Source organism: Pithys albifrons, chromosome 12, assembly GCF_047495875.1.
Source record: "Pithys albifrons albifrons isolate INPA30051 chromosome 12, PitAlb_v1, whole genome shotgun sequence".
In the NCBI taxonomy this organism is placed as follows: Eukaryota; Metazoa; Chordata; class Aves; order Passeriformes; family Thamnophilidae; genus Pithys; species Pithys albifrons.
In genome coordinates, this window is record NC_092469.1 from 21,348,033 (window position 1) to 21,373,205 (window position 25,173).

The following is a 25,173-nucleotide window of genomic DNA, read 5'->3' on the forward strand; positions in this document are numbered from 1 at the left end:
GTGATGTAGTGAAGGAGGGAGGTCAGGAGTTACTTTGTTCTTTCCTTCATAACCCTGTAAGTAAAAGTGGATTGCTCTGAATGTCAGTTTTTTCTGGATCTCAAGCTCTGTTTTTGCCCTTGCAGCTCAGCCAGCAGGAGTTCCAGAGATCCTGAAGAAAAGTCTCCACAGCTGTTCAGTGAAGGGTGAAGAGGAGGTTTTTCTGATTGGCAAGAACTTCCTAAAGGGAACAAAAGTGATTTTCCAGGAGAATGTTTCTGGTTAGTGTGGGAGCAGTGCTGGCTGGGGGTGCTGAGCAGAGCCTGGGTTGGCTTCCTTGGCTTGGTTAAGCTCAGTCCTGGAGAGCAAACTGAGGAGCAGAACCAAAGGCACAAAAGTAAATTGATCTGTGGGATGTGCACTAAATTATGCTTTTAATTTTCATTTAGATGAGAATTCTTGGAAGGCAGAAGCTGAAATAGACATGGAATTATTTCATCAGGTACTTTTCTATTGTTATTATAACTACTACTATTATTACTATTCTTATTGCTGCTACTACTACTATTACAATTATTATTACATTTTTAACTAAAAAATGCTCTGTTTCCAGAGAAAAATCAACCAAGCCTTTCCTTCTTCCTGTGCATTTCTAGAAATAATGTTCTTTTTCTTCCCATAAGTTCTGCAGTGAGTCTGGCAGAATATAATTGTGGGTTTGGACAGGTTTAATTGTTCCCTTTCTAGTTGAGAGGTTGGGTCCCTCAGTTTGGTGAGCAGGTCTTTGCCCTTACATACAGTGGAATTAAAGTGCCTGGCTCAGCTTTCCCAGCAGTTTTCCTGAGGACTCATTCAATTCCTGCTGAGTGGAAATAGGTGTGTGTGCACCAGACTCTTTATACCTGCCTGAATTTCTGTTCCACTCTGAAATGCTTTACAGAATATTTATTTATTTATTCTTTCTGGCACAACTGAAGACAACAGTCTTTCTGGGCTGTTGGGCTGAAGTTGGAGAATTGGGAGATGCAGATGATGTCAAACAAAAGCCATCCTGCTCCCACCTGCACAGGCAGGACCCCACCTGTGCATTTCCCCAAGGCCTTTGGGTTTTGTGCTGGTTTATCAGTCTGTTTCTCTCTTTTGATGGATGTGATTACAATTAAGGTTAGTAATAATAAAATATGATTTTTCCCCAATGATTTTTGCCCTGCAGAATCACCTTATTGTGAAGGTGCCACCATATCATGACCAGCAAATAACCTCAGCAGTTTCTGTGGGAATCTACGTGGTGACCAACGCTGGGAGATCTCACGACGTGCAGCCCTTTACCTACACTCCAGAGCCAGGTGTGTGACCTCAGCCTGGCCAGGGAGGGGCTTCTCTCCCTGCTCACTTCCCATCTCAGGGTCTCAGCCCTACCACAGCAATGTTAAGGGATGTGGGTCTTCACACCCTCCTCTTGGGGGGAGGTTTGCTCTGTTGACAGTGAATTCTAAAGGCTTTGCTTTCCTCCTTTATGTGGTAAATATCTCAAATTCCAGCAGTGTGGAGGCAGCTGTTCTTCAAATAAAGCAGCATCCATTTCTAGTTTAAGGATCAAAATGAAGCTGAACAGGAAAAAAGGCAGACACATTCCATACAGTCACCAAATAAACCAAGAAATCCCACCCAGCTTTATCCTGAGGAAAGCTGCAGTTTGCCCACCTCACATATTGTTTATTTATTTATCTATATCACAATGCACAGGGCAAAGGTTTGAGGGTTTCAAAGAACCTGAATATTTTCAAACTATAAGTAACTGTTTTGGTTTGCTTTGTTTGGTTTTGGCTTGTTTGCTGATTTAACATAGGAAGTTCTCAATGTGTTTTGTCTCAGCAGCTGGGACTCTGAATGTTAATGTGAAGAAGGAAATCTCCAGCCCAGCCCAACATTGTTCTTTTGAAGAGGCTATAAAAGGTACTAAATTGATTCTTATCAGTGTTGTTAATAATTTAACTCTAAATTCTTACCCTAATTTGGAGCAGTGAATCAGACATCCTGTGATAAGTCTGTGCTTACAAAATCTGGCCCTGTTCTTATAGGGAGGTTTGTTTTCTGATTCTGTATATTTTACTTTATAACAGTATTCCTTTAAGTATATTTTCATATGAGTAAATATAGAACAAAAACGTTTCAAAAAATAATATTAAATATTTTTTCATGCCTCAGGCCCTGCAGCAGTCGAGTTTTTATTTAATGTTTGCAAGTGAAGAAAAAAAAAGAAAGCCTGAGATGGCAGTTAATACAAAGGATTTAGAAACTGTGCAGTGTTAATTTAAGCAAACCCACACCTAGAGGGGGAGTGGTGGGGAAGGACTGAGCACTAAAAAACACAAATGTGGCAACTTGGTATTTTTCAGAAGCTGTTTTTTTATAGGTTTTGTAGCACTGCTTTCAGTGGGTCTAAAAATGTTAATTCTGAGAATTACAACATACTCCTTTAAGTGAGGACTTTTCCCTGACCATTCTGTCCCTGCAAAGTTTGTAGTTTCCTTCCAAGGGAACAGGTTTGAGGTTTACTTACTTTTTAAAGTGTGAATTGATCCTTCTAATACTGGTATAGAGGAAGGAAATGTCTCTTAGTTGCCTGTCAAGGCTCTGGTGGTGCCCAGAAATGACTGGAAATTTCCACAGCCTGCTCTGGAAAGCAGGTGGAAGGTGAGCAGAGTGATCCCAGGTGTGATAGGAACCCCTGGCTGCAGGTGAGACCCACAGCTCGTGTTTGAAGTTCAGAGCTTGGTCTTGGCAGGGAGGGATTTACAAGTTGACTTTACAACTTGTTAGGGAGGATAACACAAGATATGATGAGTTTAAACCTGCAGAGAAGAATTGGAGGAGAAATATGCAAAAATATGGAGGGCAGTGAAACAAACTGCTGAGAGGACTGGGAAGATTTCTGGTAGCCAGATTGAAAAGATGAGGAAGATAATAAGGAGTGTGCAGGGTAAGCCTGACATCCACCTAATTTAGTGTGGAGGGAAGATCCCAACTGCTCCAGGACAGCTGCTGCTCCTCAGAACTCAGCCTGCTATTTCTGTTCCTTCATATCCTCATCTGATTTATGCAATAAATCTGAATTTACCCTCTCATGTGGGTTTCTGCTGACAGCTCTGTGGTGATAGTTCACTCCTGTGCTGCTCCAGCTGGTCATGAACCAGAGGTCAGCCAGTTTCGTGTGCTTTACATACTTTGTCCTACTCTGCCCTTCCCCACTCACAGACACCTGCAGAGATTTTCCTGCTCTGTTATTGTAGGGTTTAAATTGGGTTAAAACATGGAGATCTGTTGCTTGACATTGAGGATTAATTCCTTAATTTACTTAAGAGGACTTATGGAATGATGGTTTTTACAGGCTTTCCTGTTGGTTTGGTTCAAGCTCCATTTCAGCAGCATTTGAAACCAGGAAGGTGAATTTCTTTGCAGCAAAGATCTGGGATAGGTTATGTAATTTTTTTAATGTGGATTGGGAAGAATTATTGGAATTGTTCAGATTGGACAGGGCTTGGAGCATCCTGGTCTAGTGAAAGGTGTCCCTGCCCCTGGCAGGGGGTGGAACTGGATACCCCTGAGGTCCCTTCCAACCCAAACCATTCAGTGACTCTGTGAGATGAAAACTAAAGTGTTCTATTGCATTTTAAGAAGCCACTTTTCCACTTAAAAAAATGGAAAAAATAGACACTGCAAAGGCAAATAACAACTTGCTGCAGAGCTGATGTGCAGACTTACCAAGTTTTTACTTGATTAGTGCTTTAACAGAGTCAAATTGTGGTCTGAATGCTTTGAGCACTGTTGCCTGAGAGCAGATGCTTTTCAAAATGAAGTAGAGGAGTTGTACAATTAAAGTGAAATTTAAAATCTGGTAATTTGAGGAGAGATGTCTGAAGCTTTTCTGTTTGTAGTTGGAGCAGTTGGTGGGTGTCTGCTGTGGTCTAGAAAGGCATCAAATGGAAGAAAACTGAAACTGTGGCATTGCTGTTAGTCTTAAAAATCACCTTTGAAGGTTTTCCAGGACTATTTGAAGTATTCAAGAATGATCTTTGTGCATGTCAAGCCTCTTGCCTGAGGGTGAGAGAGCTCTTGTGGTGGGGCTGAAATGGGAACAGAGCTCTGTGCAGGGTGGGTGGTGACCTTCCCTTGCCCCCTTCTCTTTTATTTGTGGCTGCAGCAGTGAAGGCCACGGGCTGTAACCTGGAGAAGGTGAACATTCTTCCTAGTGCCTTGATAACTCCACTCATGCCAAGCAGTATGATCAAGAACGAAGATGTGGCTCCAATGGAAGTAAGTGCAGAAAAACTCTCTCCCCCCCACGTTCCAGGTGAGTTTGGTGGGGGCTGAGAACAGCAGCTTTGAGGGTCTGGGTTACACCTACCCCTTGGTCCATGCCTTGATAGTGGAGAAGGGAAAGGGACTGGGAAAATGCCACATCCAGGAGCAGTCTGGGCAAAACACAATCCAGAGCACGAGTAAAACAACAGAGAGTTTCCTTGGGTAACTCACCTGGCTCCTCCACCCAGACATTGATTGGTTAGTGATTCTGTGATGATGTTTTTTGTCCTGTGACACAGAACTAGGAAAGTACTGTAAGAATATTCTTTAATCAGTTCATAGCATTGCATTCTTTAAATTGTGCCTTGACTTCATCCTCAAAGTAGCATTTTCACTGGTAATCATTTGCTTGCTGGTCTGGAGACATACACAGCTATCACGTCCTCTGATCTTTCCTGGACATAAGGGATTGGGGGAAATTGTATCAGCATCACCCAAGTCAATTTATAAATTGCCCAATGTCTTGCTCTTTTCAGGCTTCAAATGTGGTTGGACCAACTCAACAAACATTGGAAAACAGCATGTCCGGCATATCAACCTCTGCTTCCCATTTACCTTCTGAAAGTGAAAACCAGCAGCAAATGCAGCCCAAGGTGTACAACCCAGAGCCCCTGACCACGATCCAGACCCAGGACATCTCCCAGCCCAGCAGCTTCTCAGCAGTGTCCACCCCGGGCCAGCTGCAGAACAGCGAGGCGCTGCTGCAGCAGGCGGCCCAGTTCCAGCCCAGGGATTCCCAGGCCAGGGAGGTGCTGCAGTCGGATGGCACAGTAGTGACTCTGTCCCAGCTGACTGAGGCGTCGCAGCAGCAGCAGTCCACGCTCTCAGAGCCAGCACAGGCCTTGCAGCAGCAGATTTCCTCGAGTATCTTCTCGTCGGCCAGCGGGGTGAGCCAGTTACAGAACACGATACAGCAGCTCCAGGCTGGCAATTTTCCAACCAACACTGCCACTGGCAGCAACAGGAACGTCGACTTGGTGCAGCAGGTTTTGGAGGCCCAGCAGCAGTTATCTTCCGTTCTGTTCTCTGGTTCAGACAGCAGTGAGGATGTCCAAGACCAGCTGAACGCAGACATCTTTCAGCAGGTCAGCCAGATCCAGAACAGTGTAAACCCTGGCATGTTTTCCTCCTCGGACACAGCTGTGCACTCCAGAGCGGAGAACCTTCTGCCTGGGCGAGCCGAGAACGTGCACCCTCAGGCTGAGAGCGCCCTGCCCACGGCCCAGCAGCAGCAGCAGCAGCAGCAGACGGCGATGGAGACGTCGATGGTGATGGGCATCCAGCAGAACATGTGCCCGCCGGCCGCGCCCATGCAGTCGGATCTGTTCTCCTCCACCGCCTCGGGGAACGGAGCCCTGCAGCAGTCCCCGGTGTACCAGCAGGCTTCGCACATGATGGGTGGGTTATCAGCTAACGAGGACATGCAAATGCAGTGTGAGCTGTTCTCCTCGTCCCCCGGCGTGTCGGGGAGCGAGGCGGCCGCCCCTGCCCAGCAGCAGGTCTCCAGCAGTGCCCCTGCCATGTTCCAGGCGTCCTCTGCTGCAGATGGAGAGGAGGCAGCGGGGCAGAGTAAGCAGATGCAGAGCTCTGTGTTTCAGACCATGGTTCAGATGCAGCACAGTGGGGAAGGTCAGTCCCAGGTGAATCTCTTCTCATCTACCAAAACCATGATGAGTGTCCAGGCGAGTGGGACTCAGCAGCAAGGGGGAAGCCTGTTCCAGCAAGGCGGGGAAATGATGTCCATCCAGTCTGGAAGCTTCATGCAGCAGTCTCCACACTCACAGGCTCAGCTTTTCCACTCTCAGAATCCTATTGGTGATACTCAGAACATAACCCAGGAAACCCAAGGCTCTCTTTTTCATAGCTCCAATTCCATTGTCCACAACCAGACCAACACTAACTCCTCTGACCAACTGCAGCCCCCGATGTTCCACTCTCAGAATGCCATGGGTGTCTTGCAGAGCTCCTCAGTTCCCCAAGACCAGCAGTCTGCCAACATGTTCCTCTCCCAGAGTTCCATGAGCAACCCTGCCACTCAGGAAGAACAGATGTCATTCTTTACAAGCCCAAATTCCATTTCTTCTCTGCAGACAGCAACAAACACTGAACAGCAGACTTCTTTCCAGCAGCAGACCCAGATATCTCATATCCAGAGTTCCATGCTTCCCCAGGAGCAGCCCCAGACCCAGCCTGCTCAGCAGGGTTTGTTTCAGTCTCAAGTGTCGTTGGGCTCCATCCAGTCCAGCTCCATTCCTCAGAACCAACAAGGAGCCATCTTCCAGCCTCAGCATTCGATCGTTGCTATCCAGAGCAGTCCTCCAGCTCAAGAACAGCAGCAGCAGCAGCAGCAGAACATGATGTTCAGCAACCAAAATGCAATGAGTACCATGGCCTCTCAAAAGCAGAACATGATTTTCAATCCCAATCAAAACCCAGTGACCAATCAGGAGCAACAAGGCCAGTCCATTTTCCACCCGCAGACGAACATGGCGTCGATGAACCAGGAGCAGCAGCCCATGCAATTCCAGAGTCAGACCACAGTGTCTTCTCTCCAAAACCCTGGCTCCAACCAGGCCGAAGCACAGCAGCCAACCATCTTCCATAACTCACCCCAGATTCAGCTGGTCCAAGGGTCCCCAAGTTCTCAAGAGCAGCAGGTCACTCTGTTCATCTCCTCAGCTTCCATGTCTGCGCTGCAGAACAGCATGAGCCAGCCGGAGCTGCAGCAGTCCCCCATGTACTCCTCCCAGAACAGCATGGCAGGACTGCCAGGAACTGCCTCTCCTCCCCAGCAGCAGGCTCCTTTGTTCCACAACACGGCAGGGAGTGCCATCAACCAGCTGCAGAACTCCCCTGCCTCATCCCAGCAGACATCAGGAATATTCCTGTTTGGCATCCAAAACAGTAAGTGACAAGTGCCCCGTGTGACCTCGCGATTTGGAGGAGATTCTCATAGAGCCATAGATAGGTTGGGTGGTAGTGGGCATTGAAAATCATCTTGTTCCACCCCTGCCATGGGCAGGGACACCTTCCACTATCCCAGGTTGCTCCAAGCCCCATCCAACCTGGTCTTGGACACTTCCAGGGATGGGGCAGCCACAGCTTCTCTGGGCAACCTGTGCCAGGGCCTGCCCACCCTCCCAGGAAAGGATTTCTCCCTAATATCTAATCTAGGAGTGATTGTGCTCTTTTAAGAGAGCTTTTCTCCTGCTGGCTTTGGTTTTCACAATATACATGTTAGATTTGTCCACACGTTGTTGAAGGAAACAAGGATTTTGGAAGCTGTGTCGTCCAGAAGAGTGTCTGTTACAGTGTATTTAGCTGTATAAACCTGCAGCTTCCCCTTTCCCTCTCTGGCTGTAGCTTCCATGGCAAGTTCTGTGGGATGCAGATCCTTTCTTTGTAGAGGTCTGTGGTAGCTGTGGAGCCCCAGGTGGTGGTCACAACAGGCTGTAGCAGCTCTGCCGAGGGTGTGCTTTGCTGGGTGTGCTTTGCTGGGCTCAGCCTCCCTGACATGCCTCTTGTTCCCTTGCTGCCCCCAGACTGTGGCCAGCTGCTCCCCTCGGGGCCAGCCACGCTGCCAGAGGAGCTGATGGCCATGGGGCAGCCGGGGCAGCCGCAGGGCGAGGCACAGGCGGCCGTGCCCGCGCTCCTGTCCCAGCAGATCTCGGAGCCGGCGCCGCTGCCCCCGCCCATGGCACCCAGCCAGAACATGGAGAAGATCGACGACCTGCTCGTGTCCTTGCAGAACCAGGGCAACAACATGGCTGGCTCCTTCTAGCCTGGCAGGTGAGTGCTGGGGTCGGGTGTCTGGGCCCTGTCCTGCCACACGTGTGCTTTGCACAGTGCACTTTTACCCTGGAGTGCAGGGCTGTGCTTTAAGAGGTCAGTGATGCTGAATTAAGACTGTGCTCTCAGAATGAAGTTATTAAACTGAGTCAGAGGCCAGAATTTGTATGAAACAGTTGGTTGAGACTGGCCTGTTCACTTTTCATATGTTTTGTCATCTGCTGTCACAGCCTGGTATTTTGGAGTGGGTCACTGACAGCTTGGCACATCAAAGCCTTATGAAATATGACTGCATGTACAAACTTCCCAATTACTGAGTAATTAACACCTCAAGTCTGAACTGTTCTGAACTTGCCCCCTGGGTTGTAAAAATGTAACATGAAAACAAGTTTTGGTGGAGTGTGGCAGGTCCTGAGTGTGCCACAGGCTGAGGCTGTGCCAGAAATGAGCTGCCACCATCAGCTGTTACTGGGACATATCCTGCTTTTGGAAGGTGCCCTTTTCAGAGGGGGGAAAGAGGCTTTGACTGCAAGTGAGCTCCAAGAACCAGGAGGACTCTGGAATCTGGTGTAGCTTGTGGTGTTTAACTTGGCTCTGGGAAACTGTGCTGCCATCCTGAATTGCCCATGAGTTTCACTGAAGTGATACATGTCATTTCTTAAATTAAAGGGGTTTGTTTGATCATGGAGTCATGAAATGGTCTGAATTGGAAGGGACCTTAAAGCTCATCCCATCCCATCCCATCCCATCCCATCCCATCCCATCCCATCCCATCCCATCCCATCCCATCCCATCCCATCCCATCCCATCCCATCCCATCCCATCCCATCCCCTGTCATGGGCAGGGACACCTTCCACCAGCCCAGGTTGCTTCAAGCCCCCTCCAACCTGGCCTTGGACACTCCCAGGGATGGGGGAGCCACAACTTCTCTGGGCAACCTGTGCCAGGACCTGCACACCCTCACAGGGAAGGATTCCTTCCTAATGTCTAACCTAACCCTGCCTTCCTTCCTCTTATGGCCATTCCCCATTGTCCTGTCACTCCAGGCCCTTGTCCAAAGTCCCTTTCCAGCTCATTTGGAAGCCCCTTTCTGTTCTGGAAGGGGCTCTGAGGTCCCCACAAAGCCTTGTCTTGCCACTCACCCCCACCTTGCTGCTGCTCGTGAGGAACACTCTGAAGATGAAGGCAGTGCACAGCAGTAGGGGGTGACTGTGGTCAGTTGTCCATGACTTCTCTGCTTGTTTCCCCCTGCAGAAACTCTGTGAAGAAAGAAAGCAACGATTACCCAGATCCTCTGAGACCTTCCGACTCTGGATTAGGCTGCGTGGAACCGATTGCTCCTGTGGGAAAGTGGCCCTCTCTAAGAGCACACACGTGGCCAGTGGCAGACCTGGGGCCACAGCCATGGAATTTGGGCTCTGTAGTGCCAATAATGCTGAGGAGTTATGCTTTGTGTTACTGGGGCGTGGGATTGGGCTGTCACCAGGTTCCTAAACCTCATTACAGTGGGGGCTCTTGGAATTTAAAGCATATCTGGTCAGTTATTATTGTTGTTAGAAGGTAATCCATGTTACCATGTTTACTTTTTCCCTCCTTTTCCTTTTTCCCATCCCCTCATCTGCCTAGGAAAGCTCGTGAAGCAGGAACAGCAGTTCCCTCTGCCACGAGCTGTGACTCAGCTGTCAGTCAGTGAAGGGATCTCACGGTTCACATGGAGTGGGAGAGCCAAATCCACGACTTATTAGTTGAAAATATTGGTATTGCCAAGCAGAGAATTGCTGCTGTAGGTGGCCAGAGGTGGGCAATTCCCATCTGAGAATGGCATTAACAATTTTCCACATCTCTTGCAAGGAGCTGTACATAGAGCAACGGTTTGGTGGCTCTGCAAAAGGAAGAACTGAAGGAGAACTTCAGTTGCTCTTCAAATCTTCTCCTCTAAAACACTTTCAGCTTGAAAAGAACATTCTGGCTGAGGAAGGGACTCCTCCATGTCTCTCACTCTGACTGATGGGTTAGAGCTCTGTGAAGTCTCATTAGTTGTTCCCAAACCAGCCTTCTCCCTTTCATTCTTTCCATGGTTTCCCTTCTCTCCCTCAGTTTTATATTGTGTTTTTAAAACAAAAGACATAAATATGCTACTGGCTTTAAAGCTCAGAAGCAGCTTTTAGGAATCCTTGGCAGTTAATTGCTTAGTCAGTAGAAGCTTTGACAAATAATCATGGAGTAAGGAGGGAGGAAGCAATTTCTTCACCACCTTCTAAATGCAGGAATCCCCCTTAACCCACCATTGTCTGGCTGTGACTGATGGAAATCTTCAGCTTGGCTTTACTCCAAGTAGGGGGCAAATTGCATCATTTTTAAGCCTTCTTAAAACATCACTTCATCCTGAGCTGTTGCATCTTTGTAGCACGTGGAGCTCATTGCGGTTCTGAAGTGAATTCTTTCCTTTTTCTACCACCAAGCCCCAAGTCTGGTTTCAGATTGTCGTGTTCAATTCAGAAACAAGTCATTGACTGATGTTACCGAATGTACAAACAACCCACTCCAGCCCATGCAGGTGTGTTGTGAGGCGTGTGAGTGCTTTGGGTGCTTCAGCCCTGGGCAGTGTGTGCTCCCCACACAGCCTCGCCTCCCGCAGTGTAGTCGGTTTCACGTCATTCTCCGGTTTTGTTATTTCAAATAACAAAAGAACAGTCTGTAAATGGTTTTTTTTAAGTTCCTCCAGTCTGTTTGCTGTGTGTGTTTCCCCTTAACTCGTGTGCGTAGTTGAGCCGTGTAGAGTTTCTGTTGTTTCCCTGGATTCCCCCCGTTTGTGGGTCTGTCACACGTTCACTTGCTCTTTCTGTCTCTCTCTTTCTCTCTCTCATTGAGAGGCATTGAATTACGTTTTCAGTAGTAAGGCTTCTTGCCGATATGAAGGGAACTTTTCAGAAAGAGACCTGCTCTGGGTCATTTAATTTTGAATACAGTTTTCAATCGTTCAAGTTTTGGATGGTTTATATCTAATGTGTGTTTCATTTTTTTGGAAAGCTATATTTTGTATTTAGGAAATGGTATAACTATTTTGCTATTTGTACTGAGTGAGTACATTGGCATAAATATAAAAAATTTATATATATACATATATATAAAATATTCTTTTTGCCACACATTTTTGTGGTAAATTTGTGAGTTTGTCTGATGTTCTACCACAACGTGGCGTCTGATAACAGTGGGGTGGGGTGGGGTTTGTTATGTCTTTATTGAGTATTTAAGTACTTTTTGCAACATAAATAACGTGTTCATCTCTCGCCATTCCACCAGGCAGTGCTGGTCCAGCTGGCCATGAGAAGCTTCGCTCTGTGTTCAGTGTGTCCCTCACTCACAGTCTGGGGAGGAAACCCAGAGGCATTTATGGTTATATAAGATCCAAAACATGGGGGTTTCCCTCAGAATGAGCCATTCAGCTTTTCTCCACTCTCATTGCCTATTTAATATTTTATTATTAGCGCCTCTGTGTTTTAACTCTTAATTTATAATTATGCTCAGACGTTGAAATTTTTAATCACGAGAAAACAAATTTCCCTTGCTGCATCATGTCCAGAGCTGCTTTAACCCCAACCAGACTTTTTCTTTCTGTGTTTTTTTTCCCTCCCCTGCTAAGACAAAACATTAATAACAACATCTCGTGATGGTTCATGGCACGGAAGCAGCAGTGCCCAAATGCTCTGTGGGGCTCAGACTGAGATTTATGGACTGAAACTACTTCCAGAGGGCCATGGAAGTCCGTAGCCAGTTCCTGGAAAGGGAACTGGCAGTGTTTGCAGGCCCCATGTCCCAGGACGAGCTGCTGGGTGTCACCTGGGGCCGTCACACACAGAAGAAGTGACCGGAACGATCAGTTCCCTCTGTGCTGCTCCGGTGTGGTCGTTGTTCCGAAGGTGTGTCCGTATGTTGGTCAGTGCCAAGTCACCAGGGACCAATTCTCCATGGAACAGGATGGGTGCCCAGAAGAGAACCTCATCCCAGGACTGCCACAGCTCCAGGGAAGGGTATGTTTGAATTGTGGGTTTGTTTCAGCTCACTTGTGAGGAGAAGAGGGAAAAATGTACAAAACAAACCAACCAAGGGCTGTGCTATCCCAGTTTTCCCTTCTGGAAACACCTTCCTTTCCTCGTGTTCAACTTACCTGTTCATTTTAGGTCAATGTTTAAATGTACAACACTTGAACATGTGATTTGGTTACAAAAAGTATTTGTCTGTGACTGAAGAGGTTGCTCAGCAGTTGGTGTGTGCTCGGAGCTGCTCCAGAGGATGGAGGGGTTGGATCAGCCAAAAAAGAGCTGAAGGACAGGCTGCAGAATGTCAGAGGAGCCACATCTGTGTTTTACCAGAGTCCTGAGCATTTACTTCTGTAATTTAAGCAGTTGAGATTGGTCACTGGAGCTTCATCTGCTCTGTTTGATCCCTGTGTTCCCCCTCTGCTCTCCAGGAGCACACGGAGTGTTGGCATCGTGTCTGCTCCCTTTGGCTGAGAAAGAAGATCCAGAGGTTTTGGTCTCTGTAAGTCCAGCAATCCTGGGGGGTCCCCTGTGGGCACAGGGGAGGATTGAGGGGAGAGGAACCTGCCAGGCACAGCCCCATGTCTGCACATGTTCCCTTGGCCACTTCTACACTGTGGGTGTGCACAGAGACCCAAGAATCACAGCCCAACACTCAGTGCACAGTTTTAGCTGAGAATCTCCTCTGGCCAGGAGTTACTGGTGCTTTGTGCTTCATTAACAAGTTGTTACTAATTGCCTCCTCACTGCCTGATCTTTCAGTGAGCCAAATGCTTTGCTCTTACTTTAACACAAATCTAGTTCAAGACACAATTCCAGGCTGGCAGTTCTGAGGTGGATGTAGAAATTCCAATAATTTATTACAGTTACTTCTGATCACTGACAGGGTGGTCTCTTCCTGTGTAGTTTTAAGATAAAATAAGGCCTGAGCAGTTAAAATGACTTGGGCAGGTTTTTAGTGGAAGTGCCAAGTCTGGGCAGCTGTGTCAGTGGACATTCCCCTCACTTGGGAAAGTTGGAACTTTATTTTTTAAAGTTTCTATTGAGATGTTGATTTAGAATCCAATTTCTAAAAGGAAAATGTGTCTGAATAATTTTTATTCCTTTTTATTCTTGGTTTTTTCATCCCTCTGCTTGGGAAACTGTTGGGTTCCTTTTCCAGGGGTGTTGCAGGAGAGGGGAGTGCAGGGAGCCCAGACATGATCTGAGTGAGAGAAGCAGGAATGAGGAGAGGGAATGGCTTGGCATGCCCTGAGCTGTAGGTGGAAGGTGAGAAGAGGAAATACTGATCACTGGTGACTTCTCATTAGTGCAAAAGTGATTTTCAAGGAGTTGGTGGGTTTTGTGGTCCAGAGAACTGGGGGCAGCTCTGTTCTTTAGAAGCTCAGAGGAAACAGCACTGAGATCCTGTGTTGTTGCAGGGGTTTTGTTTTAATTTGGGCCTAATTAGTCTTTTGGGGCAGACTGTGAGCACTTTGTGCTCAGCCCAGTTCCACCCGTTGTGATGCCCCGGGCAGGGAGTCTGTGCCCACTGCTCAGGGCTGGAAATGGGATACCAGGAAAATGCAGCAGGGGGCAAACTCCTGGAAAAAGGGACTTGTAAAATTCTCCAGTGGAGTGGGAGCCTGGGGGGTTACACAGGAGAGGCTTTTCCTCCCTCCCAATCTGTATAGGAATGTAAATATGCACTGCCTGTATATTCTAGGATTATATATATGTATATAGAGGAGTCATATCTATTATATATAAATAATTAGACACATGCATAGAATACTGTTATATTTACATTTTTATAAACATGAAATAATATTCCTTTTCCTTAGTAGGAGGTTTTTGTAGTCACTCATGAGTAGCTGTCTCAGCACCTCTCAGTTGGTAACGAGCTCCCAGGACTGGCTTTGCTTGTGAATGTCACTGAACTCTGTGGGTTGGAACAGCTGTGGCCACTTTTGTATTTTTATATCTTTTTATTAATGCTTGCAGATGTGGGTTAGGGTAGGGCTGACAGGCAGGTGGAGGCCTGTCTGAGGGTGGGCTCAGCAGGGGCAGCAGCACAGGCTTCCTGAGCTCCTGTCTGGCTTCCCTCGAGTCCCTGCAGGACCTTTCCCATTCCCAGTCTCTCCAGCAGCTCGTGCAGACAGGGAGTGTTGGTCATCCTTGTGCAGCAAAGGGGCCCTGTTGCTCAGCTGGTTGTGTTGGATCAGGGAGGAGAGGCTTCCTCTGCCATTCCTCTTCATCCCCATGGGGGCAGGAGTCTGTAAAGTGTTTTTATCTGAACTGTCACTGCAGCAGTCACAGAATCAAAGGATCAGAGACTATCCTGAGCTGGAAGGGACCCACAAGGACCATCGAGTCCAACTCTGAAGTCAATGGCCCTCACAGGGGATTGAACCCGTGACCTTGGCATTATTGCAACCCAGTTTTAACCAACTGAACTGATCTCAGTCCATGTGGGGGAACTCCTTGAAAGCCAATGAAGCTCCTCTTGGATGTGGCCATGTGGGGCCTGTTGTCTTGTGCTGGTTCCCTCCAGGTAAACCCCAAGAATCAGAGAATATCCTGAGCTGGGAGGGACCCCCAAGGATCACCCAGTCCAACCCCAGGCCCTGCACAGACACCCCAACAATCCCACTCTGTCCCATTGTCCAAACCCTCCTGGAGCTCTGGCAGCCTCGGGGCTGTGCCCACTGCCCTGGGGAGCCTGTTCAGTGCCCACCACCCTCTGGAGGAAGAGCTTTTTCCTGGATCCACTCCAACCCTCCCCTGGCACAGCTTCATGTCATAAAATCAAGTGTGTGTTGTGTCCACCATGACTTTTCCTGCCAGATCAGTGTTCCACTGGAATGTGACATGAGGTGGATCAGCCATTGCTGTGCTGGTCCACGTGTTCCCAAATCTCCCCTACCAACAGGCAGTGTCCTTCCTGCTGCCCCTGGAGTTGGCAGGGCTCATCTCTGCCCTTTCCTTGTAGCTGTTACAGTCATTAAATTGCCCAGTGACATTCCTGGATGTGGTGAGGAATCCGAGGTTCAGGTTCCCAGGCTCCCTCACCCAGAGCAGCCACTGTGAGACATTCCAGCTCCAGGCCTGGCATTAGGGAAGGGGCCTGTGCTCAGGTGAATGAATGGCCTTGGCTTCGTGTTGGCCCCTGGAGCTGCTCCCTGGAGTGGGAATGGCCTGACCAGAGTGACCCTGGGCAGGAGCTCCTCGGGATGGTAACGGTGCCTGGAGGGAGGTTTGTTTGAAAGTGGCTCTTTGGCTGTTGCACAACTGGGATCACATTCCAGTACCCTCAGCAGCCTGCAGCGTTCCTGAAGCTCTTTTATTCTGAGTAAAACAAAGTGATTTGAACTATTTCCATCTGAGCTGATGCTGAGTGAACTCCAGCCCCCTTGCAGCAGAGCTCTGCCCTCTGTTCCTGGCTGCACCTCTGGCAGCCTCCTCACCTGTGTGCAGGTGTTCCAGGTGTGCTGGGGGCACCACCCACTGCTGAGCTGCCTCTTCTGTGTCCTGCAATGTGAAAGTAGCACCAGATACTCCTTCGTGCAGTTCTGTGTATATGGCTTTCGTAGGTGGGGTTTTCCAAGCACTGATTCCCGGTGTTTTCAGTTTGTCTATGAGGGGATATTTTATTTGCATCTATGTTTTTAGCTCTCCTGTGATAACTTGTTGAATATTAAAAAATAAAAAAAAATATTTTGCTTCTATTGGGACATTTGTATACTCGCAACTATATTTCTGTAAACAGCTGCAGTCGAGAATAAAACGATGAAAGTTTTCATTTTGCAGTGTAAAGTCTTGTGGTGGTTTTTCCAAGGGCATCTTCCCTGTGCTGGGAGGAAGCTCCACTCAGCAGTGTGGAATGGTCCAGCTGGGAACCATCTGGTGCTGGTTGGGAGCTGTCCTGCTGCAGCTGCTGTGCAAGGAAAGGCACTTGGGAGTCCCAGCCCAGCATTTCCTGTGGCTTTGTGGTGTGGAGCCCCCCAGCAGGCCCTGGGGCTGCCCAGCCCAGCCCAGCCCAGCCTGCAGAGTGTCACTGAGGGAGGTGCTTCCATCGCCTGGGATTCCTCATCAAACTCAGGGACACGCAGAACCTCCCTCAGGGTGGCTGGGGCTGTTCTGCCCCAGGGAGGCAAAGCCAGGAGCCCAAAGCCAGGAAGGTGATGGGAGTTACCACCTCCCAGACAGGATTTTGGGCTGTGTTACCTCATTGCCTTTATCTACATCTTTGGGGTACCAACTCCAACACACTAAAAATGCCTTGGAGGCCCAGCTGTGTCCCCCCTTCCTGCTCCCACCCTGCAACCCACAACCTCTCCAGGAGCAGGGGCTGCAGCTCCTATTGGGAATGTCATCATTCTGAACAATTTCAGCAGAAACTGCAGTGAGAGCTGGGCAGAATGCTTGATTGTGGAAGATTTCAGCACATTTATCCAAGAATCTTTCCCCCAGGGCCTCTCCCTTCAGCCCTGGGCAGTGCTCAGTGCCAGGGTGGGACACAGTCCCCTGCCACGGGCTTTCTGTCCCTCTGGAGCTCATCACCTTGTTACTGCCACTGTGGGGCCATGGGACAAAGAACCCCAAACAGCCACAGAACCCAGACTGAGCCACGGTGCTACAGTTTGGTGTTTATTGGGATGCAGCTTTGCCAGGGGCTGAGCAGAGGAGGCACCACCTCACCCTCCACCCTGGTTGGGGCCTCCCAAACCCAGGGACTGTCACCCCCAGTCACGGCCACTCTGGGCACCAGCGGAGCAGGGAAGGAACAGCCCAGTCTGTTCCCAGGTCTGGGAGAGGCCTCAGCGGTGGGTCCTGCAGGTGGGGGCCACGTCCTGCCCTCACCTCCTCTTGCCGAACTTGCTGGTGACGGCGTTGGGGTTGAGGCGGCGCCGGCCGGCGCCCAGCGCGGCGTCGCGGATGTGCAGGTGGGCGGCGCGGCTGTGCACGTCGTGCTCGGCGAACGGCGACGCCGCGGCCGCGTAGTCGGGGTCGAACACGTTGGTTTTCTGCCGCGCCTTGCGGGACAGTCGCTGCTGCGGGAACCGCTGGTCCTCCACCAGGTGCGGGTTGTGCGCGTGTTTGCCGCCCTGCGGCGCCGGCAGCGGGTACTGCCGGGGCACAGCGAGTCAGCCACGGGGCACAGGGACTTGGAGGGACCACAGGGCTCTGGGGAACTGAGCACTGAAGCCCAAAAGCCCTGGGGGCAAGTGGGAACACCTGGAGAATGTTCACAGTTTTGCTTTGGTTCCCTCCAACCCTCCAGCCACAGGCCACGCTCCCATCCCTGAGATGCCAGTGGAGGAATTTCCTCACTGAAAGGGTGGTCAGGCACTGGAAGGGGCTGCCCAGGGAGGTTTGGAGTCCCCACCCTTGGAGGTGTCCAAGGAATGCCTGGCCATGGCACTCAGTGCTCTGGGCTGGGGATTGGATTGGGCACAGGGTGGACTCGACGCTCTTGGAGCTCTTTTCCTACCTCAGGAACTGGCTCTGTGACTGTCTGGGCACTCACCCTGAGCCCACGGGGGTTCAGCACCTTGGGGTTGCGGGAGAAATGCATGTGGAGGCTCCCGTCGTCGCTGACACTCACAGCCACCTTCTTCAGGGTCTTGTTCCCACAGTGGGGACAGAAAACCTTGGCCATGTCCGAGGTGGTCCTGCAAGGCAGGGACAGAGGCGGTTCCCTGGGCTGTGAACAGGGCTCAGCCCAGCAGCAGGACCCCCCAGCCCTCTCCACACCTGAAGCAGCCGTGGCAGCGCAGGATGTAACTCCGGGCCTGGCGGATCAGCCTCCCATTCACGGCCAGCACGTGCAGCCCCATCTGCAGCAGCACGTTCTGCAAGGGGGGACAAACAGGACATGGGCAGTGGCACTGGGGGAGCTACCCAGGCTGTGCCAGGCTGGGCAGGGAGAGGCCACCGGCAGGGACACCAACAGGGGAACATCAACAGTGGGGACACCCCCAGAAGCCTCTTGTGACAGAGAACTGGCTGGTTCTGACACCAGGAACCGTCACAGACTCACTCCCACCCTGTCCAAGCACTTGGCACTGCCTTGTTGTGCTGGTGGAACCAACCTGAAGATTTGGAAGTGCCCCCCCAGCCCAGCCCCACCGGCCCCATGCCCCCAGCCCCACCTGCCCCTGCCCCACCTGCCCCAGCCCCACCTGCCCCTGCCCCACCTGCCCCAGCCCCCCCAGCCCAGCCCCACCTGCCCCTGACCCACCTGCCCCAGCCCCACCTGCCCCTGCCCCACCTGCCCCAGCCCCCCCAGCCCAGCCCCACCTGCCCCTGACCCACCCGCCCCAGCCCCACCTGCCCCAGCCCCATGCCCTCAGCCCCACCTGCCCCAGCCCCATGCCCTCAGCCCCACCTGCCCCAGCCCCACCTGCCCCAGCCCCACCTGCATGGCGAAGTCGGTGGTGACGCAGCCGACCTGGACCCCGGCAGGGTCTGTGTCACAGTGCCCCATGTCCTGCTGGGCCTGCTTCAGGTTGCTGGGGGTTATCCAGCCTTCATCATCACTCTCCTCTTCATCCTCCTCCTCCTCCTCCTCCCCAGCGCTGGCCCCATCCCCAGGGCTCTGGGGTCCCTCGGGGCTGGCAGAGATGGCCTGGGCATTCTGGGGGCAGGACAGGAGGGCACGGGGGGTTCAGGCACAGCCAGAAATGGGGAGCAGGGGCAGGGTCGGGACTCACCAGCAGCTCCTGCAGCTCCTCCTCGATGTTGGGCAGGGGTGGCCGCCAGTACAGGAAGGAGCTGAACTGGTCGCTGTGTGCTGGGTCTGGGCTGTGCTCGGGGCTGGGCTGGTGCTGCCCCTTGCCCGGGGGTCTGTGCTGGGGGCACAGGGAGGGTCCCTCACCCGCGTGGGGTCTGCGGACCCGACACCCTGTCCCTTCCCCGTCCCTGCCGTGCCCTCCCCGTCCCTGCCGTGCCTTCCCCGTCCCTGCCGTGCCTTCCCCGTCCCTGCCGTGCCTTCCCCGTCCCTGCCGTGCCCTCCCCGTCCCTGCCGTGCCCTCCCCGTCCCTGCCGTGCCTACCTTGCTGGGCAGGTGGAACCCGGCGATGTGCAGCGGCGCCTCGGGGTGCCGAGGGGTGGAGCTGAGCCGAACCTGCGGCACGGAGAGGGGGGTCGGCGGGGCGTCCCGGCCCCGGCCCCGGCTCCCGTCCTGTCCCCTTCCCCATCCCCATCCCGGCCCTGTCCCCACCTTGTCCTGCGGCTCCCAGCGCAGCCCGTCGGGGCCGTCGGTCTCAGCCTGGAGCTCGCACGTCAGGGCCAGGACCTGCAGGTCGGCGGCCGAGAGGCTCGGGTAGTCCCCGGTCTTCTTGGAGAAGTCGGTCACTGCGGGGCGGAGGGGCGGTGGGTTGGGGCCGGGGCCGGGGCGGGTGTCGGACCCCGGTGTGTGCCCCGGTGTGTGCCGGTGCCCGGTGTGTGCCCGGTGTGTGCCGGTGCCCGGTGTGTGCCCGGTGTGTGCCCGGTGTCCGGTGTGTGCCGGTGCCCGGTGCGTGCCCGGTGCGTGCCGGTGCCCGGTGTGTGCCCGGTGCCCGGTGTGTGCCGGTGCCCGGTGTGTGCCGGTGCCCGGTGCGTGCCCGGTGTGTGCCGGTGCCCGGTGTGTGCCCGGTGTGTGCCCGGTGTGTGCCGGTGCCCGGTGCGTGCCGGTGCCCGGTGTGTGCCCGGTGTGTGCCCGGTGCGTGCCGGTGCCCGGTGCGTGCCCGGTGTGTGCCGGTGCGTGCCCGGTGTGTGCCGGTGCCCGGTGCGTGCCGGTGCCCGGTGTGTGCCCGGTGCGTGCCGGTGCCCGGTGTGTGCCGGTGCCCGGTGCGTGCCCGGTGTGTGCCGGTGCCCGGTGTGTGCCCGGTGTGTGCCGGTGCCCGGTGTGTGCCCGCTGTGTGCTGGTGCCCGGTGCGTGCCCGGTGTGTGCCCGGTGTGTGCCCGTGCCCGGTGTGTGCCGGTGTGTGCCGGTGCCCGGTGTGTGCCGGTGCCCGGTGTGTGCCCGGTGTGTGCCGGTGCCCGGTGTGTGCCGGTGCCCGGTGCGTGCCCGCCGGTACTCACCGAGGCGCAGCAGGTCGGGGCGCGGGCGGCGCACCCGCAGCTCGCAGGGCAGCGCGGCGAGGCGGCGGCGCGTGGGCCGGTCCCGGATCTCGGCGAGCACCTCGGGCACGGTGTACAGCGCGGCCGCGATGTCCTGCGGGAGCGCCGTCAGTGCGGCCCGGCCCGGCCCGGGGTCCCCCCGCGTCCCCCCCGCGTCCCCCCGTGCCCGGTACCTGCAGCGGCGCCGCGCTCAGGAACGCGCCCGTGTCGGCCACGACGTGCGGGACACGCGCCATGTCCGTGCGCCCCATGGCCCGGCCCGCGCGGGGCACGCCGGGAGTCGCGGGTCTGTCGCGATCGTGGGTCTGTCGCGAGTCACGCCGGGAGTTGTGGTCCGGCCCCAGCGCGGCGGGGCGGCGGAAGCGCTTCCGGGCGCCGTGATCACGTGAGGGACCGGCGGTCACATGACCGGAGCCGGGGAGCGGGAGCGGAGCGACCGCCGGTAACGGGACGGGACGGGCTGGGCTGGGCTGGGCGGGACTGGACTGGCCGTGCTGGGCCGGGCCGGGCCGGGCCGGGTCGGGCCGGGCCGGTCCCAGAGCGGGTCGCGGTGTTCGCTCCCGGGGCGGCCCCGCGGGTGACCCGCACTAACCGGGAGCGGCAGCGCCGGCCGGGCTGGCGGAGCCCCGGGGAGGGGAAGGCCTCGGCCTTGCCGGGGGATCCCGCCGGGTACGGGGCTGCGGGAGCGGGGAGGGCCGAGGCTGTGCCCCGGGGGCCGGGGGTGTGAGGGCGAGCGGCACCGGAACGCTGCGGGATCGGGCGGGAGGAAATGGGGAAGGGGCAGGACCGGGAGGGGAGCGGAGCGCGGGGCAGCGGGGCCGGGCAGGGCAGGGCCGGCACGGGCCGGGCAGCGCCATCGGGGCGGCCCGCGGGGACAGGGCCGGGCGGGCACGGCCAGAGGGGACGGGCAGCACCGGAGTACTCGGGGAACCCACCGCGGGCCGGGGCACCCACAGCGGGGCAGGGACGGAGCGCAGGGACCGGAACAGCGGCCGGGCCGGGCCAAGCAGCGCTCCGGGCACTGCCAGGCCCGGGAGAGGGGATCCCACAGGGAATGTGGCTGTGGGCACTGCCAGGCCCTGGGAGAGGGGATCCCACAGGGAATGTGGCTGTGGGCACTGCCAGGCCCTGGGAGAGGGGATCCCACAGGGAATGTGGCTGTGGGCAGTGCCAGGCCCGGGAGAGGGGATCCCACAGGGAATGTGGCTGTGGGCAGTGCCAGGCCCGGGAGAGGGGATCCTACAGAGAATGTGGCTGTGGGATGGAGGTCGGGACGGTCTCCTGAGGGTGTGGGGAGAGGGCACGGAGGGAACTCCAGCCCCTTTCCCTGGGCTGGAGCTGCTTCTCCCCTTTTCCTGCTTCTCCTGAGCAGGCAGGGAGAGGTTGGCAGTGCCCCGGGCAGGGAGGGAACTCCTGGTGTTCCTGGCAGTGGGAGTGGCTGATGTGACTCCGCGGAGCCCTCTCTGCTGCCCAGGGTGACAGGGTTGTTCCTGCCTGGGGTGACAGGGTTGGGACTCTTGGTGCTCCTGCCCGAGGTGGGCAGTGGTGCCCCCTGTGCCCTGCTGTGCTGGGGGCTCTGGGCCATGACCTTGGCCCTGTCCTTGCCAGCTGCCTGTGGGCACGGGGGGAGGAGGAGGGAGAGCCCCCAGGGCTGACTCCAGCCCTCGTGCTCCCGTGGGATGTGTGACCTCAGCCCCTCTCTGTGGTTTCAGCAGAGGCCCAGCCACGTGTCCTGCCACCTTCCCAGTGTCACTGCAGGAGGGGCAGGGGAAGTGCCATGACAGGGATGTGGCACTGGGCAGGGAGAATGTGGTGGGAGTACTGGGGGACCAGGAGCTCTGGGTGTGCCCCTGGGCCTGCCCTGGGCCCAGCTGTGGCCACTGGTCCCTCCACCGTAGCTTAGAGCAGACAGGATGGATTTTTTTGTGGGATTTCAGCAAGAATTTAATCCTGGAAGGGGTGGTCAGGCACTGGAAGGAGCTGCCCAGGGAGGTTTGGAGTCCAAGTGCCTGGCCCAGTGTCCTGCCCTGTGTGTTCCTCTCAGTGGCACCCAGGCTGTGTTTGGGCCCTGGCACCCTGGGCAGGGTGCTGAGGGGTGTTCTCTCTGTGCTTGCAGCTGGGGGTGATGCCATGGCCGCTGCCAGCTCCAGCAGGGCCAGGGCCGGGGCTGGGCCGTCCTGCGAGAAGTCACAGCTCTCTGTGAAAGGTGGGTGCTGTGCCTGGCTGGGGCTCCCCTGGCTGTGCCCTGCCTGCAGCCCTGTCTGGGCATGGGGCTGTGTGTGCCCTGCCTGCACTCCTGGCTGTGTGTGTGTGTGCCCTGCCTGCAGCCCTGTCTGGGCATGGGGCTGTGTGTGCCCTGCCTGCAGCCCTGCCTGGCATGGGGGCTGTGTGTGCCCTGCCTGCAGCCCTGGGCTGGGCATGGGGGCTGTGTGTGCCCTGCCTGCAGCCCTGGCTGTGTGTGTGTGTGCCCTGCCTGCACCCCTGGGCTGGGCATGGGGCTGTGTGTGCCCTGCCTGCAGCCCTGCCTGGCATGGGGGCTGTGTGTGCCCTGCCTGCAGCCCTGTCTGGGCATGGGGGCTGTGTGTGCCCTGCCTGCAGCCCTGGCTGTGTGTGTGTGTGCCCTGCCTGCAGCCCTGTCTGGGCATGGGGCTGTGTGTGCCCTGCCTGCACCCCTGTCTGGGTGCCCTTCCCGGGGGCAGGAGGGCCTGGCCTGGCCTAACCTGCACTGACTGTCCGTGGGCTGGACTCGGCCACTTCCCCCACCCTGATGTGGGGACGTGGCCCTGCCAGGGCCGTGCCAGTGCTCCCATGGCCACGAGGTGGCACCTGGAGCCACGTACCCTGAGGCCCTTGTCTCCTGAGTCCCCTGTCCCCTCAGGGCCCTGTCCCCTGAGCCCCCCATCCCCTCAGGGCCCTGTCCCCTGAGCCCCCCATCCCCTCACAGCCCTGTCCTATCAGACCCCCATCCCCTCAGGGCCCTGTCCCCTGAGCCCCCCATCCCCTCAGGGCCCTGTCCTATCAGACCCCCATCCCCTCAGGGCCCTGTCCCCTGAGACCCCTGTCCCCTCGGAGCTGTTCCCCAGCTCAGCGCCTCCGCTGGGCACTACTGGCCCAGGGGTGTCCCCACCCTGCCTCTCACCGTGCCCATGTGCCCCCGGGTAGGGAGGTGTCTGTGGGGACAGGGACTCCCTGCAGCCCTCGGGAGGGGTGACACTGGGGACAGGCAGTGATCAGGCTGGTGACAGCCATCACTGCCCTCTGCAGGAGCGGTTCCCGCTGCCCCTCTCCCAGTGCTGCAGGAGCCCTGGCCCCCCAGGCTGGCAGGGATGGGGCAGGGCACGAGGGCAGGGCCAGGGACCCCCCCTGACTGTCCTGTGGCTGTCCCTGCCCAGTGGTGTCCGTGAAGCCCAAGGCCCAGAGCCGCCCGGCGCGGATGAACTGCTACGTGGAGGTGGCTGGAGATGGGCTGCCCAGCGAGACCAAGAAGACAGGGAAGCAGATGGGCAACTCTGAGCTGCTGTGGAACGAGATCCTCACCCTGTGAGTGCCTGTGACCCCTGGGTGTGGGGCTGGTGCCAGGGCGGGTCCCCTGTGCCCTGCTGGGGCAGGCTGGCTGGGGACACTCAGGTGTCACAGAGCTTTTCCCTCTGGGGAATGACACTGTCAGGGTCAGCCAGGCTGGGAGGACAGCAGGAAGGGAGGGGGGTCTCCTGTTGCCCCATGGCCTTGCCCAGCTTCTTCTTCTCCTTGGCACTGCCCACTGCCCAAGCACGCAGCAGACCCGAGGCCACAGTGACAGACTCCTTCTCTGGTCCCTGCAGGAACGTCACGGCCCAGAGCCACCTGGAGCTGAAGGTGTGGATCTGCCACACGCTGAGGAACGAGCTGCTGGGCACCGCCTCGGTCAGCCTGGGCAGCCTGCTGCGGAGCGGCGGCAAACGTATGTACTGCCCTGGTGGTGCCAGGGCCTGCCCCTGGGCCCTGCAGCTCCCCTGCCAGTGGGACCCTGCAGCTCCCCTGCCAGTGGGACCCTGCAGCTCCCCTGCCCCCGGGCCCTGCAGCTCCCCTGCCCTCTGCAGCTCCCCTGCCCCCGGGCCCTGCAGCTCCCCTGCCAGTGGGACCCTGCAGCTCCCCTGCCCTCTGCAGCTCCCCTGCCAGTGGGACGCTGCAGCTCCCCTGCCCTCTGCAGCTCCCCTGCCCTCTGCAGCTCCCCTGCCCTCTGCAGCTCCCCTGCCCTCTGCAGCTCCCCTGCCAGTGGGACCCTGCAGCTCCCCTGCCCTCTGCAGCTCCCCTGCCCTCTGCAGCTCCCCTGCCCTCTGCAGCTCCCCTGCCCCCGGGGCCCTGCAGCTCCCCTGTCCCTGGAGAGCAGCGGGGTGGGCACAGGGGCTGCGCTGCTCTGGGGAGGGAACAAGGTGCCATTGTGTGCCGGCAGTGCCGTACCTGCGTCAGCCGTGCCACGCTGGCCGTGCCCACGTCAGCCGGGGCTGCAGCCGGCTGGGCACGCGGCCCCGGCGCTGTTTGCTGCCGGCTGTGGTTGCCAGAGGGGGGCTCGTGACAGCAGCTCCCACATAAAGGCGGCCATTCAGGGCTGGGCAGTGTGAGCGGCCGCGAGGGGCTGGAAAAGGCTGTGTCTGTCTCTTCCAAGCAAAGCTTGTGAGGCACAGACCTGGTATTGACAGGGAGAGGCCCCCTGAGCCTTGGGGGCACTCGGGGCTGGGTCAGACCCTCCACGGTGCCAGGGGCTGGGTGGGCTGCTGCCCCTGGCACTGCCCTGCAGGCTGTGGAACCGCAGCAGTGCCTCTGCCACGCTCCCTGTGGTGGGCAGGCTGCCCTGGCCCGGGGTGGCACTTGGTCTGGGTGCAGGATGCTGAGGGACACGTGGGAGCTGTGCCACCTCACAAAGGCTGTGAGAAC

The 25,173-nt window shown here is 55.7% G+C and overlaps 3 protein-coding genes across 7 annotated transcripts in view; 2 read left to right on the forward strand and 1 right to left on the reverse strand.

The window, feature by feature from the left end:
• The window catches only part of NFAT5 (nuclear factor of activated T cells 5), a 60,657-nt gene extending 44,695 nt beyond the window's left edge, over positions 1–15,962 (forward strand). For 3 of the 5 annotated variants that reach the window (XM_071567864.1, XM_071567867.1, XM_071567868.1), the window contains 8 exons: positions 126–260; positions 429–481; positions 1,193–1,325; positions 1,855–1,935; positions 4,184–4,296; positions 4,821–7,248; positions 7,887–8,133; positions 9,389–15,962. In XM_071567864.1, coding sequence (XP_071423965.1) covers positions 126–260; positions 429–481; positions 1,193–1,325; positions 1,855–1,935; positions 4,184–4,296; positions 4,821–7,248; positions 7,887–8,125 — 3,182 coding nt within the window. In that variant the 3' untranslated portion in view covers positions 8,126–8,133; positions 9,389–15,962. The remainder of the gene's footprint in view (positions 1–125; positions 261–428; positions 482–1,192; positions 1,326–1,854; positions 1,936–4,183; positions 4,297–4,820; positions 7,249–7,886; positions 8,134–9,388) is intronic. The other 2 variants (XM_071567866.1, XM_071567865.1) reach the window with 2 other exon arrangements.
• Positions 15,963–16,788: 826 nt separating this feature from the next.
• On the reverse strand, positions 16,789–20,552 carry NOB1 (NIN1 (RPN12) binding protein 1 homolog). The gene is made up of 9 exons (XM_071567384.1): positions 20,433–20,552; positions 20,221–20,353; positions 19,379–19,512; positions 19,211–19,282; positions 18,870–19,007; positions 18,575–18,793; positions 17,911–18,008; positions 17,684–17,828; positions 16,789–17,282 (listed from the first exon to the last, which is right to left on the reverse strand). The coding sequence occupies exons 1-9, from the start codon at positions 20,508–20,510 to the stop codon at positions 17,013–17,015; spliced, it is 1,287 nt and encodes a 428-aa protein (XP_071423485.1). The 5' UTR covers positions 20,511–20,552; the 3' UTR covers positions 16,789–17,012.
• An 84-nt stretch (positions 20,553–20,636) lies between these two features.
• Positions 20,637–25,173, forward strand: part of WWP2 (WW domain containing E3 ubiquitin protein ligase 2) — a 34,182-nt gene continuing 29,645 nt past the window's right edge. Inside the window, exons 1-4 of the mRNA XM_071567632.1 lie at positions 20,637–20,701; positions 22,376–22,465; positions 23,652–23,799; positions 24,081–24,199. Coding sequence (XP_071423733.1) covers positions 22,390–22,465; positions 23,652–23,799; positions 24,081–24,199 — 343 coding nt within the window. The 5' untranslated portion in view covers positions 20,637–20,701; positions 22,376–22,389. The remainder of the gene's footprint in view (positions 20,702–22,375; positions 22,466–23,651; positions 23,800–24,080; positions 24,200–25,173) is intronic.

Coding starts and splice junctions, on each gene's coding strand:
- NOB1 (XM_071567384.1), bottom strand. CDS start 20,510: ATGGGGCGCACGGACATGGCGCGTGTCCCGCACGTCGTGGCCGACACG. Junction 19,008..19,210: donor GGTTCCACCTGCCCAGCAAG/GTAGGCACGGCA, acceptor CTGTGCCCCCAG/CACAGACCCCCGGGCAAGGG. Junction 18,794..18,869: donor AGGAGCTGCAGGAGCTGCTG/GTGAGTCCCGAC, acceptor TCCTGCCCCCAG/AATGCCCAGGCCATCTCTGC.